Source organism: Emys orbicularis, chromosome 12 (assembly GCF_028017835.1).
Source record: "Emys orbicularis isolate rEmyOrb1 chromosome 12, rEmyOrb1.hap1, whole genome shotgun sequence".
Classification (NCBI taxonomy): Eukaryota; Metazoa; Chordata; order Testudines; family Emydidae; genus Emys; species Emys orbicularis.
This window is the reverse complement of record NC_088694.1, coordinates 34,475,380-34,496,672: the sequence shown is the minus strand read 5'-3', so window position 1 is coordinate 34,496,672 and position 21,293 is coordinate 34,475,380. Positions and strand designations below refer to the sequence as shown.

Below are 21,293 nucleotides of genomic sequence, written 5' to 3'. Positions count from 1 at the left end.
GATGGATTGCTGCTTAAAGAAGCTCCTAAGGAGAAGAATCCTCATAGTAGATTTTGCAAGTAGGGGTGTGGAAGTGATTTGATCGAGGTAGTTTCAGTTCCTAACTGCCAGAGTCTTTCAGATGTGTATGGATCCACTGACCCAGCTTTAGAAAGATCGAGTGTGGATAACTTAAAGAAGGTTTTAGATGGAACAAAAACTGTAAGGGAATTTATACAGCCCTATAAGTAAGTGGCTATACTTGACCAGCCTGATGGGAAGACAATGTTGTTGAGACATGAATGTCTGCATGTTGATTCTTTAAGTGAACAGCTAGTGTCTCAGGTTCAAAGGGAAGCCTGGATTCCTGGCTATACATAGCAAAGCAGCCTTGTGGATAAACCCATAGATGCTTTGAATATGTCCTGTGATCTCTTAGTCAGCTCTGATGCATCTAATGCCTTGTGGATGCCAAAATTGGCAGTTTAAAAGCAGAACTGTAGTTCAGAGATGATGACAGTAAATAGTTGTGTCTCTTTATGGTGTGGTGTCCATGCAATCTACCTAACTGACAAGGGAGGAACAAAGTTGCCCATAGCTGCTAGCAATAAGAACATATCCAGACAGACCATAGACTATGGCATACCAGAAATCTCAAATTTCAACTCTCTAAAAAGGGGAAAGAAGGAAGGCAAGTTAACCCATGAAAGGCCAAATGCCCTCATATACTTTCCTCACTCATCTCTTAAATATCAAATCCTTAAGGATGTGATTAAACTAAAAGCCTATGTTAAGGAAAACCCTGAGGTAAAGAAAAAGCTACAAAGGGTCAAAAGGGATATTGAAGAAGCTGACTAAAAATGGTCTATCTAAACAAAAGACTTGGTGTGACCAAATGCTTGTAAATGTACAATTGTGATCGATTTGATGTTAATATTAATGCTAACGTTAACTCTTGTGACTAGTTTGTTGCTGATGCCAAAATCTGTAAAAATGTACAATATGCATGAGCTTTTGGAAAATCCCTTGAATATGTTGGGAGTGAGACATAAGAACTCACTATGTGCTAGAAGCTAGAATGGGAGCATTCTAACCAAGGGACTGAATATCTTCCAATGATTCGGAAGCAACCAGAGACTTAACAAGCCACCAGTTTATTCCGTCACTGCTACAAGCCTGAGCCAAGAACTTTGCATTTATTGTATGGATTTGATTCCTTTAACCAATTTTAACTCTCACCTTTCCTCCTTTCTTTTTATAAATAAACCTTTAGATTTTAGATACTAAAGGATTGGCAACAGCATGATTATTGGGTAAGATCTGAGTTATATATTGACCTGGATGTGTAGCTGGTCCTTTGGGATCAGAAGAAACCTTTTGTTTTATTAAATTGGTTTAAATAACCCCTCCTCATTAAGTCTAGTGTTTTGGTGGTGGTACAAGGACTGGAATGCCTAAGAAGACTTCTTTTCTGACTTCTTATTAGCCAGTATGGTGAGACAGAAGTTTATTTTGTTGGTGGTTTGGTATATCTTATGGAAGAATAACCACTAGTTTTGGGGTGTGTCTGCCCCATTTCTCAGCAGTTTGTTTTGCATTTGGTATTCTCAGTTGTGACCCATGGAGGCACGGTGACACTCGGTCAACAGAAGAATTGTATCCTCAAACTAGTGGTGTCTACTGTTTGTGGGGGGAGGTCGACTTGACTGCGTTGCAGAAGGCGTAAAATTGTCCTTATCCCTGAGCGATGTAGCTAAGTTGATCTAAGTTTTAAGTGTAGACCAGCCCTAGGAAACACAGAAATGAACAGGATCTCTGTCCACGATGCAGGGGCCAAGAAGACTTTGCCCCGCTCGGGCCCCATAAGGCTGCTGGGTGACTCCTGGTGTGTTTGATGTTTGTTTTAAATCTGTTTGTTGTCTTTTAATGATCTGTTCCTCGGTAATGCTTTCATCCTGAAAATAAATGTGCTGTGGGGTAACTCGTAAGTGTTAGCAATACCTGGTAGTGAAACATGTGACTCTTTGAATGAATACATTTATGTACTGTTGTACCTAAGCCCCATCACCTTTATATTTGAGTGCTTGGTGCCATCTGTCAAGTTACTATATGTGTTTCCAGAGAGATTAATATTTTGTTGAACCTGCAGTCTGCTCAGATATGAAATGTGCCCCAGGGATCACTAGATGTCATTTCCCCTCCCCTGGCCTCCATTTTCCACTCACCCTATCATTCCAGTAGCCAGCATAGGGGGACAATGAAAAAAAAAAGGTTACATTTTATTGAGTGAATGTTCTTCATTTTGTGGCAGATTTCATTTCTTTCCCATAGACACCCCATGGCGAACCCAGAGCAGGGAAACCAAACGTCCATCACAGAATTCATCCTCCTGGGATTCGGGGATCTCCAGGAACTGCAGAGCCTTCTCTTCCTGCTGTTCCTAGTGATCTACATTGTGACTGTGGTAGGGAACATCCTTATCGTTGCACTAGTTGTAACTGATCATCACCTTCACACCCCCATGTACTTCTTCTTGGGAAACTTGTCCTGCTTGGAGACCTGCTACAGCTCCACCATCCTGCCCAGGATGCTGGCTGGTCCCCTGATTGGAGACAGAACTATTTCATTCAATGGGTGTCTCACGCAATTTTATTTCATTGGTTGTCTGATTGCTACAGAATGCCTTCTCCTCTCTGTGATGTCTTATGATCGATATTTAGCCATATGCAATCCAATGCATTATGCAACCCGTATGAGTCACAGGTCTTACCTGAAGCTCGCAAGTGGCTGTTGGATAGGTGGCTTCATGGGTAATAGCATAAATATGTTCTCGCTATCTCAGTTAACATTCTGTGGCCCCAATGGAATTGACCATTTTTTTTGTGACCTCATCCCCCTTGTAAAACTCTCCTGCAATGACCCTCACCTTATGGAAACGTTGGTTTTCACACTCATCTTGCTTTTCTCACTGGTCCCATTCCTACTTACCTTGATGTCCTACATCTGCATCATTGCCACCATCCTGAGAATCCCGTCCACCACAGGGAGGCAAAAGGCCTTTTCCACCTGCTCCTCCCACCTCATTGTGGTGAGCATTTATTATGGAACTCTGCTGATTGTTTATATGTTCCCAACCACCGACATCCTGAGCAACTTCAAGAAAGTTCTCTCTGTTGTCTACACAGTCCTGACTCCTCTGGTCAATCCCCTCATCTACAGCCTGAGAAACAAAATGGTTCAGGAGGCCCTGAGGAAAGCTTGCAGGAAAATCATGTTTGGACCATGCTAACCGATCAATTTCCTTGTGTTAAAATAGATATAAAATGGGTTAGGGTAGAGACTGAACCAAAGCCTGCTGTAGTCCCAGGTCGTGTTTCCCTGAGTTTCATTGGTCTTCATGTCCTGCTCTTACCGAGTCACAGCTGTGAGAGAAAGTGGAAATGGGGAGACCTCTTAAAACCTGTAACGCAGCCTTTTTATGACCTACATAAGATGCCACAGGTGGGTACTACTGGGCTGGTGGGAGACTTGAACTTGTGGCTGCTCAAAGTTCAGAAAATGAGGGGAGATTGTGCTCAGTGAGAGGGTGCAGGTGAAATGGAACACTGGGCATCTATGCCGGGTAGGGTGAGACACTTCTAGATATACGCACACCATTAAACAAATAAGATGCCTGCATTCTAAAAATATAGGTTACAATGTCGGCATGGAACTCCAATGTTAGAAAATTGAATATTTAACTTTTGTTTCTTAGAGTGTATTTCATCCCCAGGCTCCCTTCAAAGGAAGAGAAAAGCCAAAGGAAACCCTCTAACCTGTGCCCCAGAACACAGGAAACCAGCACAGGTCTCGTATTTGCCCAGTTTTCATCAAAGATTTGGGGCCAGTTGTTTCCAGATAACTGGGGCCAAGTGGAATTCTCCTGGCCTGTGGGATGGGGCTTTGCAGGCGAATCAGGCAGGGGCCGCTCACCTTCCCCAGGTTTGCACATCGCTCTGGAGCCTTGGCGTCTGGATGCCTGATGTGGGGCTGCAGAGGGCACAGCCAGGGGCACCTACGGCCCATTTACTGCTAACACGTGGGTGCCTGCAGGGTTTGCCGGCAGCCTAGCTGGGTTTGTGAATCCCAGTGGGCCGGACTCTCGGATTCGGGTGCCTAAAGTGGGAGCTTTGTCATTCTAGTCCTAGCTCCACACCCCTGTCATCATGTTATAGCTGGGGAAACTCAGGCAGAATGAGGTGACGTTAGCTGCCCTGAGTCACACAGTTGGCTAGAAGCAGGAAACCAACTCTCCAGAGTCCCAGTTCAGTGCCCTGTCTTCTCCACCACGTCCAGTTGTAATTGACAATGGCACCTACGGGTGTGAGCTGCCCAACTCCCATTCACTGCCTATAGGTTTGGGGCTCTTATCATCGGCTTCTAATGGGAAAACCCAGACCGTACATTTACAGACAAACCAACATCCTGAGAATTCCTTCCACTCCCAGGGGATGTTTTCCACCAGTTCCTTTACCTTTTCTAGGAGCCCCTAATTATTGTGGCTCTTACACCAAAAGCATCGTGCAATAAAAGAACTAAACTAAGTCTTCTCTTTCTGTGGTCTCTGTTGTCAGAACTCCCGTTATCTGTCCCCTTCGTGTCTGGTGTGTGGAACAAATGTGCAAGGCTTGTCTACAAATCGACGTTGCACCACTTTACCTATACCTGCCTATCCCTGCCTGTGACAGGGCCATGTGCCTGTGCACTGGAGAGCCGGGGGCCAAGCCAGCCCGGATTTGAGAAGGGTCCCCACCTGAGGGGAATCAGGCCATTTCCAATAAAGGGCAGAAGGGGCTAGGGAAAGAGGCAAACTCAAGAGGGTGAAGTGAGACTTCAGAGAGTTAGAGAGGTTCCTGCAGGGAAAACCCTGAGACCAGGGAAATTCCTCCATTATATGGGGAATGAAGAAGGGAAACTGAGGTGAGGGGCTGTGTTCTGGGCTGCCCTGAGTCCTCCATGGGGTGCTGTGAGGTGTCCACTCGGATACACCAGTTAGATGCAATGATACTGATGTGACGGTGCTTCTGGTGGGATAGTTCATTCCCACATGGGAAGGGGAATAAGCGATCTATTGGCAAACTGTGTCTGCACGAGAGGGTGTAGCAGTATAACTATTTCCATAACTCATTCGCACCACTAACCAAAATAGTTATGCTGGTGCAAAATCTGTGTGGAGACTTTGTGTGAGTCCCTGTGAAAATACGTCTGTACGTTCCTGGCTTTGAAACAAACTCTGATAATCCAAGGGAAATGTCTTTTCCATTAACAGAATCATAGAAGACTAGGACTGGAAGGGACCTCAGCTGGTCATCTAGTCCAGTCCCCTGCACTCACGTCAGGACTACGTCATTACGAGATCATCCCTGACAGGTGTTTGTCTGAGCTGTTCTTAAAAGCCTCCAATGAGGGAGATTCCACAATCTTGTGAAGCAATTTAGTCCAGTGCTTAACCGCATTGGCAGTTAGGAAGTTTTTCCTAAGGTCCAACCTATAGCACCCTTGCTGCAATTTAAGCCCATTGCTTCTTGTCTTATCCTAAGAGGTTAAAGAGAACAACTTTTCACCCTCCTTCTTTTAATAATCTTTTATGTACTTGAAAACTGTTATCGTGTCCCCTCCCAGTCTTCTCTTCTCCAGACTAAACAAACCTCATTTTTCAATCTTCCCTCATAGGTCCTCTTTTCTAGACCTTTAATCATTTTTGTTGCTCTTCTCTGGACTTTTTCCAATCTGTCCCCATCTTTCCTGAACAGGACACAATACTCCAGTGGAGGCCTTATCAGCATGGTATCGAGTGAAAGAATTGCTTCACATATCTTGCTTACAACACTACTGCTGATACAGTCCAGAATGATATTCAGGGTTTGTTTGTTTGTTTGTTTGTTTGTTTGTTTGTTTGTTTGTTTGTTTGTTTGTTTTCAACAGTGTACTGTTGTGCATCCTGTTTTTGTACACTGCCAGCTGCACATGCAAAATGTACTTGGAGCAAAGGGGCATTGGGGGCAGCAGAGGGTGAGGAATGGGAAAGGGGCAGCTCTATTATAGCATGGGGGCACTAGGGATAGCAGACAAGGAAGGCTGAGAAAGGGGGGGCTATACTGTGTATTGGGCATTGGGGGATGCAAAGGTTAATGTGGCCAATGTTTTATGTATCCTTCCTAATGATCACTACATGGCAGGATTAATCTTCCTTAAAGTGATGAAGAGTCAATCAACTTGCAATTAAAAACTTAAGAAGCAGTGTGAGAAGATTCAGCTCTCTCATGGTATTCTAGCCAATGTGCAGGTTAGACATGTTTCCCTCGAAGAGTTGAGCAATGGGATTTCATCCCTGTTGGCATTGGCAGTGCACAAGACATTCCTTGGGGACGCTAGCCCCCAGCCCTGCCCCTTCTGCCTGATGCCCTGCCCCTCTCCACCCCTTCCCTTGCCCCTTCCACCCCCCATACCCTACCAGAGCCCTGAACCCCCTCTCCCCCCCGCAGTCACTGACCCCGCCTCCCCAGCCCCAGTCTCCCCAGCCCTAAAGCACTGAGCACTGTGGCCCCAGACCCCCCGCCCCGGAGTGCTGGGCACTGTATCCCCAAAGCCTGGGGCACCCCAGTGCTGGGCAGTCCTAGCCGCCTCAAGTCCTGGACGCAGGTTCTAGCCCCAGCCCCAGCATGCTTCCCGGAAGATGAGCAGCCTGCCAGGGCTGGTGAGGCCAAGGGGGAAGCGGCAAGCTGGAGGGGGCCTCAGGGTGGAGCATGGGCAGGTCCATGCTGGGCTGTTTCGGGAGGCTTAGTATCCCCCAACCTATGATATGCCCCACCCAGGCCTCTCAGCAATGTTTTTGCCAGAGATCAATTAAAAAACAAACAAACAAACCCTTTTTTCAAAAATACAATTATGTGAGCCACAAATATTGTACATTTGGACATTATGAACAACAAAGCTTTGACACAAAATTATTCAGACTGGGGATAAATTGGATTGAGACCTTACTGCATGGTTAGGGGGCAAATTATGGTAGGAGAGGACTGGGAATTATAACTATCTCCTAGTTGGTTTTGCATTCAGAAATAAGTGGATATTTGTATCCTTCTGTAAATGCTGGAATAAAACTTCCCTTCAGGGCAAGAAGTGACAGTCGGTCAAAAACTTCATGCTGAAAAAGGAAAGTTTTGGAGTCAAGTTGTAGAATATATTGCAATACACACACCTGAAATGATTATATTGACTGCACCCAAACTGGCCCATGATTTGGCTAGTGTGAATGTAGAACACTGTCCTTTACTGGATGGAATCAGTGCTATTCCTTGCTTCTCAAACTCTAACAGACCAAATACAGACATATAGTTCTGGACAGGGCAGGATTAACACAGGTGTTATAGAGGCCTCGGGCTAAGGGGGACCCCACAAAAATAAATCCATCATTATATACAATTCAGTGGTCACCAAACCGTCGATTGTGATCGACTGGTCGATCCTGGAACCTCTGCCAGTCGATCACGATCTCCGGGCTGCTAAAAGTCCAGCAGCGCAGCAGGGCTCAGGCAGGCTGCATGCAAGACGTGGCCCCACGCCACTCCCATTGGCCAGGAACCGTCCCAGGACAGAATCCCCTCCTGAACCCAAACTCCATCCCAGAAATGAACCTGATATAACAGCTGTTCTAAGGCAAGAAGTAGGCTATTTTGAATTAACTTAACTATATTCTACATGTTTTAAGACTGAAATGTAACCACAGAACAGCTTTATATTACTTAAAATGCAAGATTATATATATATAATGAATCAAAAAAGACATTCCCCATTTGACAGAGGGTATGAGGCACAGGGTCATGTTAACAGACATGGAACGGAGCCTCAGTAGCTATTCTAGGTTGTCATTCTAGTTACTGGGCAGATGGAAGTAAGTGAATGCAGTGGGGAGAGAAAATGGACTGAATAACCTGGATCCTGCTACCTGAAATGCTCATAGACTCATAGACTTTAAGGTCAGAATGGACTATTATGATCATCTAGTCTGACCTCCTGCACAACGCAGGCCACAGAATCTCACCCACCCACTCCTGTAACAAACCCTAACCTATGTCTGAGTTATTGAAGTCCTCAAATCGTGGTTTAAAGACCTCAAGGTGCACAGAATCCTCCAGCAAGTGACCCGTGCCCCAAGCTGCAGAGGAAGGTGAAAAACTTCCAGGACCTCTGCCAATCTGCCCTGGAGGAAAATTCCTTCCCAACCCCAAATATGGCGATCAGTTAAACCCTGAGCATGTGGGCAAGACTCACCAGCCAGCCCCCAGGAAAGAATTATCTGTAGTAACTCAGATCCCATCCCATCTAACATCCCATCACAAGCCATTGCTGCATGAGCAGGTGACAGCAGAGACCCCAGCTGCTTACAGACCTGCCTTAGAGGTAAATCAACCTTTTCCTCTCTGCTCCTCGAATCTTGAGGCGTTCAAAGTAGTAACTAATCTTGTAGGAATCCAAGGGGAACTGGGGACTGATTTCTCTCAAACTCCCAAACCAAAGCAAAATGACTGAATTTAGGAATAGGAAAGACCTGTCAGGTCACGTGTATCCTAGCTCCTTACCTGGCCTCCATCACCCTGGTATCTGGGCACCTCACTGTCTTGAATGCATCTATCCTCCTACCACCCTATGGGCTGAGGGGCATACTGGCTGCCACTTCCAGCAGCTCCCATTGGCCTGGAGCAGCGAACCACGGCCACTGGGAGCCGTGATCGGCCGAACCTGCGGTCGCGGCAGGTAAACAAACCAGCCCGGCCTGCCAGGGGCTTTCCCTGCACAAGTGGCGGAACAAGTTTGGGAACCACTGTGCTATAGCTATGGGATGTACTGAAATGCAGATACTTGCTGTGACAGTACCTCCCATAAGGCTTTATGGAAATATGCATATGAATGTATAGATATAACATAACTAGAATGTGTTTTATGCTACATATGGCATGTAACATATCTCTGTAAAGGTTATGATCTATTGATTCTATTAATCCTATTTGTATGCATGTATCATTTTTGTATTCGAAGTTATGAATATTGGCTGCATACTTGTTTGATTCTAAGTAGGCTGTAGTGAAGCAGTTGGTCAGCTTCCCAAGAAAAGACTATTTTCAGTAAGTGCCCAATCCAGAAACACTTAAACCAACAATGAACTTGGAGACACCAATACACATCTGGGCTTTCCCAGGAATGTGCCTTGGCTGGTAAAGAACTCAGCCATGCATGGACATGTGACTTGCCCAGGTGACTCCAGAACTCCATCTTGGAGCTGGACTTTGCATAGGAGAGAGGAGGGGGTCTCCACCCACAGGAGAAAGTCTATTTAAGCCTGTGGGAGACCCCTCCATTTTGTCTTCAGCTGGCTAAAGAGAGATCCTCTCCTCCCCCCAAGATACCTGAAAGAAACTGGAACAAAAGACAGTGACTGCAAGGGGTTTGAGTGATAGCTGGACTCAGGCTAAAAGGAGATTAGTCTGTAAAAGGGAGCATTCTGGAACTGGTGAGATTATCTGTATTCAGTCTGATTAGACATAGATTTGCATGTTTTATTTTATTTTGCTTGGTGACTTACTTTGTTCTGTCTGTTACTACTTGGAACCACTTAAATCCTACTTTCTGCATTTAATAAAATCACTTTTTACTTATTAATTAACTCAGAGTATGTATTAATTCCTGGGGGAGCAAACAACTGTGCATATCTCTCTATCAGTGTTATAGAGGGCGAACAATTTATGAGTTTACCCTGCATAAGCTTTATACAGGGTAAAACAGATTTATTTGGGTTTAGACCCCATTGGGAGTTGGGCATCTGAGTGCTAAAGACAAGCACACTTCTGGTAGCTGCTTTCAGGTAAACCTGCAGCTTTTGAGGCAAGTAATTCAGACCCTGGGTCTTTGTTGGAGCAGACGGGAGTGTCTGGCTCAGCAAGACAGGGTGCTGGGGACCCAAATTGGCAGGGAAAGCAGGGGTAGAAGTAGTCTTGGCACATCAGTTGGCAGTTCCCAAGGGGGTTTCTGTGATCCAACCCGTCACACTTGCTTTGTCCACCTTGGAACACAAAATGTTTTGAGTAATATCAGGAAACACTAAGGTTTTGATACACTTGCTAAAGCAAAGAAAAAGATCACTGTTTGATACTTATCAATACGAATGGATGCAGTATGTTTCTAGCATAGTAAGGCCAGACCTTTTAATTGGGGAAATTGTTGTTAAAAACACACACCAATAAGCTCTGGAAGCAAAGATAGGGAAAGTTAGCCCACTCCTCATATGGCACATGGAATCCTTCTGGCTACCCCAGACCTCAAGCCAGTGGGCTGGGGAGGGAGGGAAGTTTTTGGACACCAGAGGTTCTACCAAGTGGACTCCTCAAAAGTGGGTGTGCTTGTCCTTGCCTGTTGCTCCAGAGCCCTGTAGTAAAGACATTTCATTAGGATCCTGTATGTGGGATGAATTGTATAATGAGACCAAAGTACTGTATAATGGGCAATGTGTATGTATTAATTCCTGGGAAGAAGTGTTTTTGGGGGGGATGGAAATGTTAGCAACCAGCTAGAAGACAAATGTAAATGTAATGCAATTATCACCAATTATTTACCAATAATCACATTTACTATTTGCCACAACCAAAAAAGTCTCAGCTTTGCCCAGTTAAGGGAGGAGCTATGTGAAACCCGCGAAGCCATAGAGGCCGCTTTAGATAAGGAAAAGGCCAAGCATAAGGGGATCATCATTAAAGACATTCGGGGATGGCAAATTGGAGACAAGGTAATGTTGCAAAACCTGGGGAAGGCGGCCCACACTCCGGACGCCAAGTGGGTGGGTCCGTACTCCATTGTGAAATGTATCACTCCGGTAGTGTAGCAGCTCCAGCTACCAGGCAAACTAAAATGGGTGCATGCCAATCAACTCAAAAAAAATGCTTCCCCCTAGGTTTCTGGTTATGGCGTCATGGGCCTCAGTTGTGGACCAGCCGGCTGCTGGAACCATCCAGGTTTCCATCTGTTTATGGGATTATCTGGATGATTACAATTATGAGGAGGGAGAGTACCTCCAAAAATCTCTCCATGGTTCAAGTTACCGAAGGGGCCCAAGCCACAGTGTGGCGCAAGGCTGAAGGGGAGGAGCCATGGGGGCGATGCATAGTCCGGATAGACACAGCAGGGCCACAGCAAAATACTTGGTGGGTGGCCCCGAACCTCCCCTGGACCCTAGAGGGACAAACCCTATTCCTCATGTCGTGGTCTGGAGCGGAATGGAAGGCCCTTTTGGCAAGCAATAACAGCCCCTGATCCCTGGACAGAATATTGTTATTGTGACCTCCTAAATCAGGCAAATGACATCCATAATGGAAGCCAGGAAGGGCTGTAACGGGACGACTAATGACTTAGAGAGTTTTATATGTGCCTCAGTTTCCCCAATAGATGCATTTATGTTCTTTTTCTTTCCCCTTTTGCATTGTTAACTGGACAAGGCAGTAATAGCGAGACCCCAGGGACACCCTGAAAAGGGGTGGTGGGACCGCTCTTGCTGCTTCAGGCCTGCAGAATTTGTTAGTGTGATACAATGTATGTATGGTGGTACATATCTATGGGAATCCTCATGTGTCCGACACTTTTGTCCTCTGTTAATTTTACCACTGTTCAGAATTGGCAATGATGGGAGAAAAGGTCGATTATCCATTGGCGGGGGGGCAATTGTGGCTTAGCATCCTGGGAATGTGGCACTACATATTACCTGGGTATTTTTCCAGGGGCGGCCCCCTGCCAAGAGCCCCAGGTCCCCTGGCCCTGCATATCCCTCCCCAATTGGATCCCAGATGGGATTAACCCAGAAGGGCTCCTTACCTTGCCAGGCAACACCACTTGGGACAACACTACGTCCCATCGCCATCTGAACCCCCCTCCCAAAGAGTTTGTTTCCACCTGGGAACAATGGCCCCTACCTTTAGAGGAGGAAGATCTCTATTCGTACTGCCAACGCTTGTGGTTCCACTGGGAAGGAGAAACCTGAAAGCAATGGCTCAAGTGGACCACTGATGGGAAGGTACATGGGGAGGTGTTCAATGTCACGGAAGAGTTCAATATGCCATCCGAGTCAATGCTCCACATTGACAGCTGGCATCGGGATGTGGTTGCAGTATTAGTCCCCGGATGGTGTAGGGTCCAACCTAACCCCCACAGTTCCAAATGTTGGTATATCACACATATCACCCACTCATCCACACACACGACACGCCAATGTGGGTAGGTAAATATTACATGCCCCGAATGATTTCCAGCATCCCTTTTAAATTGTAGCCTCCTCCGATTAGCCCCTAGTCTCCAGAGAATGATTCTAGGAAAGCATCTCCACATCTTCCCCCACCAGCGGTGGTGACAGATGTTACCCAACACCAAATGGGAGGCCGCCACTCAATGCTGGATCCTCCTGAATGCTACCTTGGGAGCTTTAGACATTTACCTGCCCCTGACATGCTTTCAGGTCCCCGCCTTCCTCACCAATTGTACCAGAGGGGCCACCCTCCAACTTGCCCTCCTCAGGCAGATGTTGTCCTTGTCCCCCCGGAAAAGGCGGACCTTAGTGGGCTCCTTGTGGGATGGGGCCAATTCGGCAGCTAGTATTTGTAATATTCAGCAGGGTCCATGAGAGACGAACAGCTGGGACAATTGGAAAAAGCCATGGGACTGGTCACAAGTGCGGATCTCACCCACCTTACAGTGGCCACTGCCACCCTCAAACACACGCAGGAAACCTTGCAGGGACTGATTGAGGCCATAATTGAGGCCGGGGACCAACTAGCGTGGGATTCTGTGTGCTCCCAGCTCCAACAATATTTGACCCAACAAGTCCGTAGCATCCAGGAGGATATACTCCATGGAGCCTGGCCTGGGGAAATTCATTCCCACTCAGGGATTCCCCGGGAGCAATGGCCTTTTCGCCATTTCTGGAGGCTCACTAACTGGAAGTGCACAGGCATAGCCTGCTCCTTCACGGCCTTTGGTTCCATGAAAGGAGTATGAGCCCCTGCTATAAAAATCCAACCAGGCCTTTGGGAAGGCTGCTTCTGGGACTGGGTGGTCCATCGCGACGTGTGGGAGGTGGTGGCCCCCAATGACATGGCTAAGCTGTATGTGCTGACTATATCTTCTGACTATCAGCACATATGGATTGCAGAGGGCAACACTTGGCAACTGTGGCCTATGGAGCCCCCTCAAATGATGTGTAAAGAAAAGGTAATGCTAGGCCGCTTTCATGAGGTAGGTCAACACATCTGCTGGGAAGGGGAGGCATCGGGATATGCCCCCACTAAGGCCCATGTGTTTATCAATACCTCTGTGTGTGTTTGGAGGACCACTTATCCCAGGGTGCCCCTTGATTTGCTGTTACACTCTCAGGCACAAAATTTTTTGGTGCATTGGCCTGCGGTTATGCAAAGTATGGTTAATATCTCTAACTATGTTGTGTTTAATTTTTCATGGATTACACCCAATGTTTTCCTGCTCTTGACACACACCTGGGAACTACTGACCGTATTGCAGACAGACGCCTCCTCCTTTACTGTGTTGCAGCACACATTTAATCTGGAGAAAGCTGCCTTTGTCACAGCCATCCGGATGGGGCATCTATGCGAACAGAGGGATGTGTTATGCTATGTTACTAATGAAGCCAGAAGCCACTACTGGCTAGTGTATGCAATTGTTGCTGCCCTAACCATTGTGCTATATTGCTGTTTATGTAGGAGACCAACAGTGACCCTAGCCACCGTGTCAGACGGAGGGTGGAAACCTAATTGGTGACGCCTCACACCAAAATGTTGACTCGAGGTGAAGGGGGGGAATGTCACAACCCAATGGCCCCCTCCCTCAGGGGGTCCCCTGGGGAGGCAGAGCAGCATAGTATGTTGCTAATGCTGTTGCAGGCATTGCAGGGCATTTTGGGAAGGGGAAAAGGTGTGAGTGTGGAGTGAAATATTCCTTTGCAGGTTGTGAGAGGTCGAAGGGGGAGGAAGAGAGAGACAGGAATGGGTTAACTCGACGCTCCAGCTAGGTCCAGAGATAAGACACTGACTCCAGCCCAAGGCCATAGCACACAACTGACTCTTGGCTGCCTGCCAAGACAAATGGGGGCCTGGATTCCACCCCAACCAGCCATGAGAAAGGAGGCTACAGCTGCACAGACCTGCAGGGGCTGTGAAAACTAGTGAGACAGTGAAGGCCAGTGAGGGGGAAAACAACGGTTTTCATGTCCCAAACAACAGTTTTCGCATCCCTGAAGCTGGTGTGTTTGGGGAAAGCTGAGGAAGCCACAGAAGGCCGGTTTGGACTGGTACAAGGAGCACGGGGTACAGAGGTCCCTGAACGAAACGCCCTCAAGACACCCCAGGACTTAAAACCCTCCCAGGAGCTAAAGCAACTCGCAGATCAACAGCGGACCCTGGACGACCTGTGCACAGGACAGAACTCCCGTCCACCGCTTCCCTTCTTCTACTTATGTTACACCCGGGCTTGGCCAGCCTTGGGTAGTGTGTGTGTGAGTATGAAAGTGGGTTAGGGCTTGGGGCACTAATGCTTTTTTCCTTCCTCTGAGTGATGTGGGAACCCCCCAGCACTCTCTGCTGTTATTTTACCTTATTTTATCAATAAAGCTTTAACATTTTAGTCCCTTGGTGTGCTCCTTCATCTCCTCCCCTACGATCCTGTGGCCTCAGCCTGATCACCTGATGCCTCAGGCAGATTGGTAACATAAATCTGTCACAATAGCTCAAAACGGGGCCACTGATTTGCGTGATGCAGGTTGATCACGGCCCAATCGACAGCGTCTAGTTACGCATAGTCCCGACTAAGGGTGGGGTCTGCTCTTTGACCATGGCAAAAGTTAGTGTTAAGTCAGGGTTTGATAGCCGGCCCAGGCGGGGGGTCCTTGGGTTCCTCGGTTCCTCCCTCAGTGTCCGGGGTCTCCTCCTCCTCCTTTGGTTGGGCCTCGGGGCAATATCCTTACAGCACAGGGGTTGAGCAGAGGATCTCCTTGAAAGCCGGCCAGACACACTCCAGAATCACCAGGTAGGCTAGTCGAGAAGCCAGGCTGACAACCATCCATCGTGAGACCCCAGCCACTGTTAGCAGGACCCGGGCACTGGGGTATGGCCGCACGTCGCATTGCATTGCATTGCAGCCGGATCGTCCCCAGGTGGGGGTCGGCCAGGGCCACCAAAATCTGATGGATTAGCATCTGGCCACAGCCCAAATTGATCAGGGCCAGGGTTGGGTGGCTCCCAGCTGCTGGATGAGCTGCTGCTGCTGCTGGAGCTGGGCCACATGCTGCTGCTGCTGCTGCTGGAGCTGGGCTGCCTGCTGCCGCTCCTGGTTCTCAGTCAGGAGCTTGATAAATTTGTCCATATCCATGGCTCTTTCTGGGGTACGTTCCCCCCCAGAGCCCTTCTCACAGGGGTCAAGGGATCGTGCCTGCATTCTCCACCATGTGTAGAGAGGTGAGCCAGGGCTCGTCTCTCTCTGGATGGTGGGGAACCGCACTGCCTCACTAAATTGGGGAATAGGTCTTGCAGGGAATTAGTCTGGCTGCAGGAGTCTTCCTCTGCGGCCTTTGTGAAGGTAAAAATAAACACAGTGAGCCCAGGCGCTAGGTCAGGGCAGGGCACTGGTGATTCAGGCGCTCAGGGCCTCAGGCAGGGCTGAGCAACAACAGGATATAATAGCAAGCCCAGGCCCTAGGTTGGGGTGGGGCAATGGTGAGTCAGGCTCTCAGGCAGAGGCTGAGCAAGAACAGTTTATCCACAGTGAGCCCAGGCCCTAGGTTCCAAAGGCCCTGGGAGAGGGGGAGACTGCCACCCGTGAATTGGGTGGCAGGGGGGATGCAGGCCCTCCCACTCCACTGCGTCCCAGCCCAGGGCCCTAGCAGAGGCAGAAGACTCACTGCTGTGTCAGTGGGGATCCTGGCTGCAACAAACTAACATGGGTTCTGGCAGTGCTGCAGCCAGACTAGGGTCAGCTGCCCCCAGGCTACTTCCAGACTCTCCCTCTTGAGGTACCTGGATCAGGGTGATGTCCTCTCCTCAGGGGCGTCCAGCTCCATGGGTTCCTTGGGATAGCTGGCAATGGGTAGACTCGGCAACTCCTCCGGGTAGCTGGCATGGGGTAAGTCGGGCCAGTCCTCGGGTTTGCCGCAGGCCACTGGGATTTCCCAATCGTGAGCTAGGCCAGAGGCATCTGGCCTCCCCGGTGGCTGCTCTCTAAATGAGCTCTGGGGTCGGGCCTTATACTTCCGGTGCCATGGCTGACTCTCTGGGGGGCGGGCTCAGAGCTCCCTGGCTCCACCCACTCTGGTGTCTGGAGGGACTCATCTCGCTACGGGGCGGCAGGGAACCACACCGCCTCACTACAGGCAGATTTCTGGAGGTTTCTTGGCACCTCAAGACACAGACCTCCCCCACCCCCCCAGTGGGATTGGAAATCGATGGGTGTTAGGTACGGCCACTACTCAGGCCCCGTGTTAGGTACCTATAAGCCTTTGGAAATCTGGCCTGAAAGTCACACAAGGAGATGGTGAAGAAGCAAGGAACTGATACAACATCTGCCGAGTCCAATACCAGTGCTTCAAACATGGGAGCAGCCTTCGTTCCTCTCTAACCTCCCCTGCTGACCCCTACAGGGTTGTGCCCTCCATGGCAGCTCCCCCCTCATGGGGCACAGAGTGAACTGCTGTGGGGAAAGCGGAGCTGCTTTTGGCTGCTGCGCTCGGTGCTTGGGGGGCAGGCACTGGCTATACGTAGACTTGGCAGAAATTGGTTTTGTTTCTCCCCTTAGAGGGTTAATATTAGGATTATTTTATCTTTAAGATTTCCCCCCCAATTTTTAACTATTAATTTTTACAGTCACAGGAAGCTCAGTGCGGTTAAGGTGCGGGTCAGGGCGAGGTCTGCGCTGCCAGCAGGGATGCATGGGGCTCCCATCAGTGGCAGCAGGGATACTGGTGGCTTCCGACTGTCTGAGTGATCCAAGATACCAGGGCACAAAGGACAGGAAAGGTGGCTGCTCTGGCCCAGTGGAGCAGAGATCCATGGCCAGGGCTGGGAGGAGGAGGAGGAGGAGGGTGGTGGCGATCACTAGGCCACGGGAATGGACACCTCCTTATTCATCCTGGCATTGGCCACTGTTGGAAGACAGGATACTGGTCTTGATGGACCTTTGTGTAAAGGGACTGTTGTCCCCTTCCTAAAACTCAGGTGGGGTGTTTTGATTGGCTAGCTCCCAGTATCAAAAGAAAGGGGAAGGGTCAATAGGAAATCAGGACCCTGAGACTGACAGTCCCTAGGAATAATGTGGAGAGGACAATGCTCCAGGTCAGCCTGATTGACAGGGGGGGCCAAGCTAATCAGGGAGTCAGGCGGCCAGGGGGGTCCCATCCTCCATATGAGCTGGAATTGCCTGGGTCAGACAGAGTGGGGCCGAGCTAAGGAGAAAGCAGGGGCCCAAGCTGAGCTGGGATCAGAGTTACAGAAGCAGCCCAGAGAGCAGACCTGTGCTAGGAGGAGAGCTGCAGCAACCAGAGCCAGAGATGCAGCCCAGGGAGCTGGAAGCAGAGCAGCAGCCGTGCTGAGGCAGAGTGGTGGAGCTGGAGCTGAGGCTGGAGCAGTCCGGAGCCGAGTGCAGTGAGCAGCTGGGGAGAGCAAGAAGGACTCTGGGCAGCAGGCTCAGCACAGGAAGACACCCCCAGCCAAGACGCCTTGCAGGCCAGACTTGGAGGGGGATCATAACCCTGACAGGAAGGGGGAGATGCTGGGAAGAAGGGTCCTGACACCTAGAGCCAGAAGGTGTGTAGCCACCACCAGAGCAAGTGTCCAACCCGCAGCATCCCTGCAGCACAGCCAGGGTCTGGGCAGGAGATCTGGGCCTTGTGAGGAACAGACTAAACTTCCCTTACATTCCAGAGACACTGATTGTGATGTCCCCGTGACACAGAGTGGGATGTCGTGTTTTCCTTTAACTTTTCCCATTTTGTCCTTATTTTTTTTAATTGGTTGCTGTTTAATAAATTGTATTTGCTTTGAACTGTATGTAATGATTAGTGGGTCAGGGAAGCATCCAGTGCAGAGAGAGCACCCTGGAGTGGGGACACCCTAGCCCCTAGCCTGAACACAAGAAGATTGAGGGTTGAGCCCCCCAGGAATCTTGGGCCCAGCCTTGTTGGGGTTATGAGGACTCAGCCACACAGGCAAGTGGAAGGGGCGGGGGTGATAGCTCAGTGGTTTGAGCATTAGCCTGCTAAACCCAGTGTTGTGAGCTCAGTCCTTGACGGGGTCATTTAGGGATCTGGGGCAAAAAAAATAGTTGGGGATTGGTCCTGCTTTGAGCAGCAGGTTGGACTAGATGATCTCCTGAGGTCCCTTCTAACCCTGATATTCTATGATTCTATGAGAGCACTTGAGGTCTGGCAGGCCTCTAGGTAAAGGAAGTGGGAGTGAGGACTCAGATCCTTTCACTAGCCCATCTCACCGGGGTAGTGTATGAGCTAGGAAAGTTCCCCACAATAGCAGGACCATTCCCCTGCTTACATTTGGTCTCACCCAGTATGGCCATTCTTAGGTATGTTCTTATGAACTGCTCTGTCAATGGGCAGAAACCATTTCGCAGTGGGGTGCCCCTCCCCCCAGCCAAGGACTCAACCTCCTCCTCACAGTCCAGGCCCACCAGGCCCTCAGCCTTCCTTGCGCCTGCAGGGATGGGTGGCAGCAGCCATGTGGCCATGAAGGGAACCTTCAGCAGCTTTCCCGTCACAGTCAAGCTCATTCACTCCCGTGACAGCTGAGTGCAGAGGGTTCCCTGCACGGCTGCATGGTCGGTGACACAATCCCTGCAGGTGCAAGGCACAGGGAGAGGCCTCACTAATGCCCACTCTTCCTGATGTTTTCTGTTGTTGGTTTGGCTGATATCGACTTTTATCAACGTCTGTCGATGGAAATCGAATCCAGCCGAGCTGTACGTTTAAAGAAAGCTCAAGGTGTTCTCTGTCCAAATCCCATTGAAATCAAATCTCAGATGTCAGCTGAGAAGTCTCAGACTGAACTGAATTATTCCTGGGGTGTAAAATTAACCTTGTGCATAACTCTGTGCAGGATCAGGGCTTACTGAGCAGTTAATAAAGATTAGTAAATCTTAAAAAGATATGACTTCAACCAACAGAGAAACACAGAGACAGAGACAGAGAGAATTAATATTACTTTTAACCAAAGATAAAGAAGAAAATGTAGAGCTGACAAAAATTACTGATTAGCATTTTTGATGAAAAAAATGTTTTGTTGATAGAGATCAAAATGTTCCAGGGGAACAGATCAATTTCTATGCAATTTTGTTTAGGAAAAGAATTATTGTATAAAGCTTTATGATATGATATAAAATTAAAATAAATATAAATAAATATAAAAATGCAATATAAAATTAAAATATCCTAGAAATAAAATTAAAATTAGATTATTTTGTTTAAGTAAAATTGGAATGAAATCCAACATTTGAAATAATGGAATTGCCGATGAAATGGAAATTCGGGTTCTACACCACTCTCATAATATGGCAATTGCACATTTCTTACAAATTTCAAATTTTATACCGAATTTTTTCTTGGAAGAGAAGATCAATTGCTAGCTAATGTGGTGGTTTCCAGCAGGAGGGGTTTTTTTGGTTTTTGTTTTTAATTAAGATCACTTCTCTAAGTGTGGAGTGTCTGACTACAGGACAATGAAATATTGTTCTACGGAAGGAGAGGTATTTGTCTGATAATAAAAAATTTCAAATGTCTCTGATAGAGTTAGGCGGCCCATTTCCACTGCAATTCACTTGGAGTTGGCTGCCCACACATTGCAAATCCCAGCCTCAGTTGCTTGTTTGTTTCTCTGCTGTGGGTTCCTCTAAAATATCAAATCCTGGCCCAATTCGCCCATGGAACTCCAGTCTATAAAGGCCATTGCTCTGCTCTGATACACCAAGTAGTGAAACATGTGATTATTTGAACACATTTCTGTACTGTTGTACCTATAAGAGGCATCCCCATAGCATGTGAATGCTTGGTGCCATGTGTTTCCAGAGAGCTTAATGCTTTCTTGAACCTGCAACTTGGTCAGGTATATAATCTGCCACAAGGATCAAGAGATGGCATTTCCCCTCCCCTGGCCTCCATTCTACACTCACTCATCGTTATGGTAGCCAGCAGAGGGAGAAAATGAAAACAGTGCTAAAGTTTTCTTGAGTGAATGTTCTTTGTTTATGTGGCAGAGTTCATTTCTTTCCCATAGACACACCCCATGGCAAACACAGAACAGGGAAATGGAAAGTCTGTCAAGGAATTCATCCTCCTGGGATTTGGGGATCTCCCAGAACTGCAGGTCCTTCTCTTCCTGCTGTTTCTAGTGATCTACATTGCGACCATGGCTGGGAACATCCTCATTGTTGTGCTAATTGTGACTGATCAGCATCTTCACACCCCCATGTATTTCTTCCTGGGAAACTTGTCCTGCTTGGAGACCTGCTAAACCTCCACCATCCTACACAAGGTGCTGGCCGGTCTCCTGACTGGGGACAAGACCATTTCATTCAATGTTTGTCTGACACAATTTTAATTCTTTGGTTCTCTAGTAGTTACAGAATGCCTTCTCCTGTCAGTGATGTCTTACAATAGGTATTTAGTGATATCCAATACACTGTACTATGCAGTCTGTATGAGTGTCAAGTCTTGCCTGCAGCTCACAGCTGGCTCTTGGATAGGTGGATTCCTAGGTGGTAGCATAACAACGTTGTCCATATTTCAGTTAATGCTCTGTGGCCCCAATGATATTGACCATTATTTTTTTGTGATTTTATCCCCCTTGTAAAACTCTCCTGCAATGACCCTCAGGAGATGGAAATGGTGGCTGTGGCACTCACCTTGATTTTCCCACTGGTCTCATTCCTGCTTACTTTGATGTCCTACATCTGTATCATCGCTACCATCCTGAGAATCCCGTCCACCACTGGGAAGCAAAAGGCCTTTTCCATCTGCAGCTCCCACCTCATCGTGGGGAACATTTTTTATGGAACTCTGCTAACTCTATATGTTCCCAACCACCGATATCCTGAGCGACTTCAAGAAAGTTCTGTCTGTCTTATACACAGTCCTGACTCCGCTGGTCAATCCCCTCATCTACAGCCTGAGAAACAAAGTGGTCCAGGAGGCCCTGAGTAAAGCTTGCAGGAAATTCATATTTGGACCATTC

At 48.1% G+C, this 21,293-nt stretch overlaps 2 protein-coding genes across 2 annotated transcripts in view; both read left to right on the top strand.

Annotated features, from left to right (window-relative positions):
* LOC135886051 (cytosolic phospholipase A2 gamma-like) overlaps positions 1-21,293 on the top strand; it is a 979,292-nt gene that overhangs the window by 928,780 nt on the left and 29,219 nt on the right.
* On the top strand, positions 2,318-3,268 carry LOC135885985 (olfactory receptor 5AP2-like). Its single transcript, XM_065413878.1, has one exon. It carries the CDS (start codon positions 2,318-2,320, stop codon positions 3,266-3,268), a length of 951 nt encoding a protein of 316 aa, XP_065269950.1.